Source organism: Corylus avellana, chromosome ca1 (assembly GCF_901000735.1).
Source record: "Corylus avellana chromosome ca1, CavTom2PMs-1.0".
Classification (NCBI taxonomy): domain Eukaryota; kingdom Viridiplantae; phylum Streptophyta; class Magnoliopsida; order Fagales; family Betulaceae; genus Corylus; species Corylus avellana.
This window is the reverse complement of record NC_081541.1, coordinates 6,855,374-6,865,438: the sequence shown is the minus strand read 5'-3', so window position 1 is coordinate 6,865,438 and position 10,065 is coordinate 6,855,374. Positions and strand designations below refer to the sequence as shown.

The 10,065-nt window shown below is 36.6% G+C and overlaps 1 protein-coding gene across 1 annotated transcript; it reads right to left on the bottom strand.

Moving 5' to 3' along the window:
* Window positions 1–3,241: 3,241 nt before the first annotated feature.
* On the bottom strand, window positions 3,242–7,578 carry LOC132172489 (laccase-15-like). The gene is made up of 6 exons (XM_059584036.1): window positions 7,483–7,578; window positions 7,021–7,172; window positions 6,699–6,943; window positions 6,485–6,613; window positions 4,114–5,058; window positions 3,242–3,408 (listed from the first exon to the last, which is right to left on the bottom strand). The coding sequence occupies exons 1-6, from the start codon at window positions 7,576–7,578 to the stop codon at window positions 3,278–3,280; spliced, it is 1,698 nt and encodes a 565-aa protein (XP_059440019.1). The 3' UTR covers window positions 3,242–3,277.
* Window positions 7,579–10,065: the final 2,487 nt, after the last annotated feature.

The window sequence follows — 10,065 nt, the reverse complement described above, 5'->3', positions numbered from 1 at the left end:
TATCTGTTGACAGTCCCCTTGATTCTTGGGTCTTAGACTCAGGAGTATCTTTTCATACGACAGGGATCCGTGAAATTCTCGAGAACTATGTTGGTGGAGGTTTCGGAAAGGTGTATTTGGCTGACGGAACGGCGCTGGATGTTGTGGGCTTAGGCGATGTTCGCATTAGAGTTCACAGTGACTCGGTATGGAAGCTACAGAAAGGTCAGGCATGTTCAGGAGTTGAAGAAGAATCTGATTTCAGTGGGACAGCTTGATGAGGAAGGGCATTCAATTCATTTCCACGATGGAAAGTGGAAGGTCAGCAAGGGAGCTAGGATTTTGACTCGTGGTCATAAGACAGGTACTCTCTATATGACCACAAACAGCAAGGATACAGATGTTGTTGTAGATACGACTGCTGACTCAAAACTATGGCACCTAAGGCTTGGGCACATGAGCGAGAAAGAGATTAAGGTACTTATGTCAAAAGGGAAACTACCGGTGTTAAAGTCAGTTAAGTCTGATTTGTGTGAAGGTTGCACCCTAGGGAAGAAGAAGAATGTGAGTTTCGCGGAAGTTGGCAAAGCATCTAAGCTTGGAAAGCTGGAGCTGGTATACACGGATTTGTGGTGTCCCGCACCAGTGGCATCTCTTGGAGGCTCGCAGTATTACATCACATTTATTGATGACTCAAGCAGGAAGGTATGGGTTTATTTCTTAAAAAGTAAATCTGATGTATTTGAGGCTTTTAAGAAATAGAAGACCATGGTTGAGACTAAAACGGGCTTGAAGCTCAAGTGTTTGAGATCAGACAATGGAGGAGAATACGAAGACAGGGGGTTTAAACAATTTTGCGCAGTGAATGGGATTAGAATGGAGAAAACAATCCCAGGAATGCCGCAGCAGAATGGCATGGCTAAGTGCATGAACAGAACTCTCAATGAGCGTGCTAGAAGTATGATGTTGCATGCTGGGTTACCAAATACTTTCTGGGCTGATGCAATTAGCACTGCTGCATACCTGATAAATAGGGGGTTTTCCGTTCCCCTGAGCCATAGACTACCAGAAGAAGTCTAGAGTGGAAAAGAGGTAAATCTTTCACATTTGAAAGTTTTTGGTTGTGCTTCATATGTCCATGTTGAGTCTGATGCTATGAGTAAACTAGATGGTAAATCTAGTAAGTGTTTCTTCATTGGATATGGAGATGAGGCCTTCGGTTATCGATTTTGGGATGATCAAAATCAAAAGATCATTAGAAGTAGAAATGTGACTTTTAATAAGTGTGCTATGTACATGGATGGGTCAAGTGCAGAACCTGAAGTTACAGAGCATGAACTGAAGAAGCCTGAGTTTGTTAACTTAGATAAGCTTTCTAAGAGTACAGTGCAGAAAGAGAAACAATTCGTAGAGGTGGAGCTTGATAAACAATGTTCACTCACGGATGAATGTGATGACAGAGAATCTTCAAGAGACTTACAGCACCAGGAAAAGTCTTATTCTTTAACAAGAGGCAAAGAGAAATGTAATCGAAAAGCAACCAAGAGGTATGGTGTTGAGGATATGGTTTCTTTTGCTCTGACAGCTAGTAGTGGAGATCCATCGTCTGTTCAGGATGGTATGCCGAAAAAGGTGGAGTCACTACGGAGTGGTAAAGCTTGGGAATCGGTAAAATTACCCAAGCGAAAGAAGGCTAAAGAATGCAGATGGGTCTACAGGAAGAAAGAGTCATCAGATAAAGCTGTACGGTCGACGAGATAGATAGGGAGGCATGTTGTTATGTCTAAATCAGGTCATATGCTCAAGTTCAAGAAGCGCTTGGACTTGAAGGACACTTGTGGAGTGTGAGTGCCTTTGGGGGCTGAGGCGGAGACATCCGGAGGAGACACGTTTTGTTAGACTTGATGGGATTCAAGTCAAGGTGGAAATTGTTAAGTATGACTTGAATTAAAAGTCTTGGTGGGACCTAGTGGTTTGTCTCCTTCTTCAAGTAGGAGAGGTTCTTGGTTCAACCGGTTTGCTCCTTTACATGTGGGTTTTGGAGTCCTTTTCCTATGTGTAATTGGACTCCTTGTTTGACTTATAGTAGAAGTCCTAGACCAACATGTAAAAGAAGAGTTAAGCTTCTATATAAGGAACAAAGCACAAGGTGAATGGGTGTGTGCCAAAAACGTGAAGCACCAAAGGGAGGAGAAAAAAAAGAGAATTTGAGAGGAGGTACAAGGGCAGCAAGGGTGTTTTCTTCTTGGTGGTTTTTGGAGGAGCCAAAAACAAGTTATTAGAAGAAAAAAGGTGTTGCAGAGTGAGAGAAGAAAATAGAGATCAGCCACCATCCGTTCCAGCAAAAGAAGAGTTTGTACATCTGTCTTTTGTATTCTATTTTGGGACTAATCTTTCTTGTGTGATAGTGAGATTTAGGTGTATTGGGGCTTTGGGATCTGAGTGATTTTCTTTCTACTAATTTTGTACTCAATCTTTTGATAGTGAATTTTCTCCGGGTCGTCTCCGCCAGTGGATGTAGGCTTGTTAAGCCGAACTACTTAAATCTTTGTGTCGTGTGTGATTTGATTGCCTAATCTTTATTATTCCGCATTCTTCTTCTTTTTCGCATCTCACGGGTCTTGGGAAATAGGATTAATTTCCTAACACATCACTAATACACACCAAAGTTTCATGTCTTCAGGTTTTTCCAATGATATGTTTACAAGTCGCTTTGGCCAAGCCATGGGGGCCTATTAGCCTCACGACACACATGGTTGTAGTTCTAGTTTGAGAAACACCGAAACACAGTTCTCGTATCAGTCACAAGATGTCCATACCCGTGGGTGAATATCCATATTCCGCATGTAAAGTACTGTGAAATTAACCCACGCATTTTTAAGTTTAAGCAATAATGAATTATCTGGGCATTGTTTCTTCGATGCCTTGCGGGAATCCATATTCAAATGACAAGGCAAGCTAGCATTCCACAAGATATAATCAGCTAATTTAGTATTTAAAATCTCAATTTATATGTTCAAAACTTATGATAGTTTATTAGAATCCGTGGTCTTGATAACTTGGATCGATCAGGCTTATTTATCACATATATATGCTGACGCTTATTTATTCCATCAAGTTGTGGCTAAAGCAACGTACAGTAGTAATTGTGGGAATTATAACGCCACCAATTATTGTAGAAAACAGAAAGAACAATAGCATATATCCTCTTAAGTAAGTTCAATCCACAAATATTTTGCCATTCGATCGTCACCAATATTCATTGTCAGATCGAGGGGCCAGCAGGCAACAGCTTCGATCAACACGGTGGCATGTCCGGTGGTGGGGGGATGATATGCGCCTTTGGGCCTTTCCCATTTTTCACTACGAACGCCATGTCCATGCCCCATGTCATGTGCCTATCAAAATGGCAGTGCATAAACCAAACTCCTATATATTCACACAAAGCATAAACATTAATTAGCGTCATTCATGTAATTGTAATAATAGGTCCCCAAGAGATAGCTTAATCGGCTAGAGACCACGCCTTATGAAGCGAAGGTCACTAGTTCGAATCCCCCCTCCCCCCATCTTGTGTGGACATGTCAAAAAAAAATAAAATAATAATAATAATAATAGGTTTAAGTTATAGAAAGAGTAAGGTAACTTCACTTTAGACTTCTGAATTACTATATGATTTAAGAAGCCCCTTAATTAAACTTCAAAATCTCTTAATTTAGACTCTGAACTTTCAATTGCAGTCAATTTGAATCCCTCTGTCAGATCTAGCCGTTAACTTCCCTGATCTACCCCTAAAAAGACCAAAATATCCCTGATTATTTATTTATTTATTTGAAATTAAGGGTAAATTTAAAATTTTATAAAAAAAATCATAGGTATAAACGTCATTGTCTCACTTTTAACTTCTAAAATCTGACGGAAGAGTTCAAATTGATTGCAATTGAAAGTCCAGGGTTCCAAATTCAGAGGTTTTGAAGTTTGGGAACTTCTCAAATCACTTGGTAATTGAGGGGCGTAAAGTGAAGTTACCCCCAACGAGTAATATTATTTAGTAGATTATTATAATTTATATATTTTATGATGTAAGCGAAAAAAATTAACATATATATATATAGTAATTGTAGTGCGACTAACCAGGATTGCTGGCCTTGAATCTAATGGTAGTCCAGCCGTTTAAAGGGACAGCAATGGTGTTCTGAAGAGGAGGGTCAACAAGATTATATCCCAAAGGGTCCTTGTCCTTGTCAAAGTTTCCAAGACCCGATCCAACAACGAAGAAACTAAATCCATGGAGATGCATTGGATGATCATTCCCACCCACCAAATTCGTGCCTTGAAAAACAATCTCTACGGTCGCGTTATAATCCAATATCTTCACCTTCGTCCCACGTTTCGGTGTCTCTAGGTACAACGGCAAGTCCTCCGCCGTGAAATTGAATATCAACGGCGGGAAGTCTGGAAAACGAGTCCCAAACACTCCATTGATGTGGTAATAATAAGCTTGCAATATATCGATAGAGGGGTTCACAAAGCTTATGTTGTTGATGCTAGTAGCTAATCGTGTCCTATTAGGCCCTTCACATGAATTGTTTGGACACGGGAACGTGTTGACAGAAATCGTGAAAAACATTTTTTTGGTTATGTTTGTTGGGACCTTAATGGGATGATTTTTGTCGGCTAAGCTTCGAAGGCTTCTGGTGAAACTAAGTTCGGCGTTGGTGTCGTTGTAGTAAGGAAGATAAGGTAAGGAAGGAGGTGAAGATGGTGTATAGTTTCCACTGTAATGAACAACAGCAGTGGTGGTTGTGTTATCGAAGGCAACCGCAGAGGGACCGGAGTAAACTCTAGCAGCCATGTAGTAGTGGTCAGGCTGCTCATTAGCTTTCAACAAAACGTCGAAGGTCTGGCCGGGGGATATTGCGACGTAGGATGTTTCTAATGGCTTGGTGTAGCTGCCATCTGTCCCGACCACAATAAGGTTGTGTTTGGCGACAGCGAAAAAGAGAATTTCTTGCACGGCAGCATTTACTAGGCGGAGTAGATATGTCTTGCCGACATCAACCTTAAGCTTGAATGTGTCTGCAAAAGGTGAATTACAATTTTAGAAGTGAGGATTGACTTCATTTCTTTTCTTTTTCGTATGGTTATCGAAATGGTGACTTTAATATTATTATTCTCATGATGGATCAAAGATTCAAACTTGAGCTACACGTGCGCTAGCAAATTAAACTGGACCAAACCATGTGTACGTTTGACCTATGACATTCATTGCCAATTGTAAATTCTTTCAGAAAAATTGTCTCATTTATGGGTGCTACTACTTACTAATTTAATTCATAGATCAATCATATCCTCTATAGAAAAATCTAAACTCTCAAGTAAACATTATTTGACGTGACAATAAAAATTATTAACAAAATTACTAAAAAACCCATTATTCTCTTTTTTTTTTTTCAACTTAATTAAAACAATATTAAAAAAAAAATTAAATTAAATGGGTGGCCAACCACCCACTGGGTGGGTGGTCGACCATCCATTTAATTTTTTATATTTTGTTTGTTTAGTCTGGGGTGGCTGCGGCCACCCCAGAAGCCAAATCTAGGGTGGCCAGGCCACCCCTAAAAAGCATCAATTGGGAGTGGCCTTAGCCACCCCGAAACTCCACGGGGTGGTCGCACCACCCCCGGAGCGCCTAGGAGACCACCACGATGGGATCTGGGGGTGGTAACGCCACCCCTCCACCCACTTTATTTTTCATTTTTTTTTTATTATTATTTCTTTTATAAGATTGGAATAAAAAGGAAAAAAAAAAGGATATTGTTTTGGAAAATGCAATCAATTCCTTAGGAATAACTATTCCTCTCATTTTTTAGAGGAATGGCTATTCATGTGTGAAAGGGATTAGTGATTCCCATGGAATAATTATTTCTAGGAATAGGCCCTTACCAAACAAAGGAATGCATGGCTATTCCATAGGAATAACTTTTTCATTCCAAGGGTCTATTTCGCAAATCAAACGGGCCTTACTTTTTGTATTTTTATAAATACAAATAAATCTGTGAATTTTGTTTTTAACATTTTATTCATATATTTTATAGTTGACAAATCAATCCATTTACTTGATAAAGATCACCTTTAACTATAGAACAAAGAGGTGAGAGCTGGCTAATTAAGGACAATTTATAGTGCTTGAAAAAATCTCATGATTATTGATGTCTGAAGACGAGGAAATAATTAAATAAAAGAAATCTAGCTAGTTAGCTCAAGGACAATGGTATAAGCTTATGAAAAATTAATAAACCAAACTTGAATATATATAGTCTTCTTCTTTTTTCTTCCGGGAAATTTATAAGCATTGTTTCCCGCGCGATTAGCAATCTACCTATCTCCTTCCTTCACTGGCAATATTTTTCCCATCTTTTCATTTTAGTTACTAATTAACTTCAATATTAATACTAATTTGTACAAAATATTAAAGAAATACTTAATTATAAATACGTTTGACCTGGTTTTGAGCAGGGATAAAGATCACCAGGTTGGCCATTGATACTAAAAGCATCAGAAACATTGGGGGCTCCTCCCGTTTGAAGAGCTTCATCATAAATCTCCAGTATATCTTTCTTCCACCATTCTCCTACAATACCAAATTAAATTGCCATTAATTATTTCTATTAAATTTGTATAGATTTCCATTGAGATCGAAGACTTTTTTATTATACCTAAGATGATGGGAACCTCTGCATGAGGAAGGGGGAAAGGATAGCTGGTTCCATGCTTAGGATATATGATTATAGCACCGTGAACGGTATCTCTCCACCACTTACTGTGGGCGTGCCACCATAGAGTCCCTTCCTCTATGGAAAATATAATCTTTTGGCGAAATCTACCGCCCGGTTGAATTGGGCATTGTGTGATATATTCAGGACCGTCTGACCACGGATACCTTGGCTGCCTTACTCCATGCCTGCAAAATTATTACTTACAAATAATATTGTCATATTATAATAAATTAACCAATTAATATAAGAAATGAATCATTACCAATGAATAGTTATGTTATGATTGCCCTTGTTATAAACATCAACAATGATTGTGTCTCCTTTGTGGACATGTAGTGTTGGTCCAGGAAACAGGCCATTAACTGTCAAGATGTTCTTTGTGCTGCACAGTCTCACGTATGGAGTTTCTTCTACCTACAATATTATAGATAACTCATAACCAAACATATCCATAGATTAATATGTGTACACGCAATTAAGACATATATATATATATATAATCATAAGTAATAGTTCATCTTGTGTCCAAAAAATTCGATGACTTTTAAAATCATCATTTAATCAAAACTTAATAGTGATCAATCATTATAAGTTTAGTAGTGATTTTAAGAGCCACACAAGAAAGACTTCCAGCTAGCATTATTCGGGTTTTTTACACCCCATTAATTCATCTCGATCCTGAGGAAATTAGTAGCATATATATATATGGATATTAGTTAATTACCACAAAGGTATGATGAACCGAAGCTTGGGATTGGATCGCTCCGACAAAGAGGATCCCTAAGACTTGGAAGATGAAAAGCTTGAGGATGAACCACATTTTTTCTTGTATGAATATTTGTAGTACTGAGTGTGAATTCTGGATGTGATGAGAGCTAGTGGTGTACCATTTATTAGATGCATGCATGCTTAAATACATTGGCAACACCAGGAAAGCACGCATCTTCCCCTAAATTCAACTTTAATTACAATTTATAATTACCATATATATATATATATATATAAGTCTTTTTCGTCGACCCAAGTGGCCAAGTGTCTTGTTTCTAGCTATTTCAATTTACTAATTGTGCAGCTTTCATGTCAAACACGTTACACGTGTTCGTAAAAGTCGACATGCATTTAGTGCCATAAATCAATCTCGTAATCTCTAAGACAACTAATTGAAAATTGATTAGTAGGTATATATCTTTTCTTCTAAAAGCATCAATTGACGGTTGTTTATGTTTGAACTTATTATAGATTGGAATTATATAGACCATGGCCTCTAAATAATTTAGCATGTTGACCAACCGTGACACAATAAAGGTTGGGGTAGATGACACGTATAATATTCCTAAAGGTCACCATTTCTCTACAAGACCAAAATTGCGATAAATTTATTGACAAAAACAAATAAATGAATTTTATTTTATGTCGGAAAAGTTGATGATAGAAGGAAGCTTTTGATTGGTGGTTTTCTTAAGTTGAAATGTGCACTCAAAGGACTTGACCAGCTAGTCTTTTTATTATTATTATTTATTTTTTAAAATAAGGGTGCCATTTTATGTACTTTTTAAGAAGCAAACAACACAAAAGACAATTCATGATAAAAGGTTTGTTTGTTCTCTTAGTTTTTTTTTTTTTTTTTTTTAATTAAACAATGACGAGTGGGATCCCTGAGTGTTCCTACTTCCTACGAATTGGTCAATTGATCCCATCGTCGAGGGTATTAATAATACGACGTTGTTTCTTTTTGTTTTCTTGGTTTTCTTAGATGGGTTTATTTCCGTTTTAGTACACGCAATTAGGAAGTCAATACATATCTCTTATGTGGTCCAATAAATGCACATTTTTTCCTGAAATAAAACCCATACACGCATACATATATCAGACAAAGTTTTTCTCCAAATTGGGTCGGAGGAGTTTCCTTCAATGTAGTCTATAAAAGTGACATATGTTACTTTTTTAATAACAAATGAGATACACATGAGTTTACATATATGGTAGTCATATACATAAATTTCCAACTGATTTGTAATTTTTTTTTAACAAACCAAACATGTATCCAATATCAACATGCGAGAATCACATTTGTTTTAATAGCATGTGTTTTCACATGCCTAAAAGACAACATGTCATTTTTAAAGGATGATTTGTAGGCTCTACAAATCCACAAATCATTATAGACGTGAATTTTCTCCAAATTAGGCGAAAGAAAATAATCTTGCAACCCATTTAAAATAGCTCAAAGTATCTATAAACATTTAAAATTCACATGAAATTCTTAACGCGTCATTAATAATAGTTTACTAACTTAGACTAAATTTGATGAGGGATGATAGACACCCAACTATTTTGTTCTACTTGTGTCCAACTTTTGCCTTCTTTTTTTAATTTTCGTTTTTTTTAAAAAATCAAAACTGAAAAAAATGTCTGAAGCAATAATATCCATTTTTGGCCCTTCTACTATTTGGTATTTAAAAAAAAAATAAAAAATGGTATTTTTCTTCATAATAATGACATTTTTTATTTTTTTTAAAATAATTTTTCTTCATAATAATGACATTTTTTTAATAATTTGGGCCTTTAACATTTCTCAAATTTAATGTGCATTTTAAATGTTTATAGACATTTTGCACTATTTTAAATAGGTTAAAAAATATTTCCTCCAAACTGGTTTAGAAAAAAATTATGTCCAATCATTATTGCTTGAAATTAAAAATTGCTATCACACTTCACGTGCCAAATATAAAAAGAATAAAAATACAAATAAAAAATTGTAATAATCATTAAAATACTAATTACTAATTAAATGAGACCTTTCTTCCTTGCATGGTTAGATGATCCAAGGCGAAAGTCGTAAGTAGTTGTGGCGAAAGTCATGATTAGTTGTTTGATTACGACACATGGTTGATTTCCTTGTTGATGTGTCGTAATCAAACAGTTTATTAGATATTATAGCACACAATTTGTCAGTCAAATCATACTTGTTTTTCTTGGTTACCACCACAAGAATAATTATCAGCATTGCACGTTAACTACTTCTAAAGGAGGGCCATTCCCCATTCCAACACGAAATCATGAAAAGGGTCGTAGCCCATCAGATTAACTTCCAACCATTTGGACAGGAATTTCATTCATTGATTCCTCCCCCCCCCTGCTCCTAGTTTAATGTATTTTTAGTAACAAATATAAAGCTGTCTAGAAACAAGTAAAAATATCACAAAAGGAAGAAAGAAGAAATGAAAAGTCTGCATCTAACAACCTGAGGTAATCTTTATTCTTCTGTCTGCGAAATTCTAACTCAAGAGGCCATGAAAGATCAACT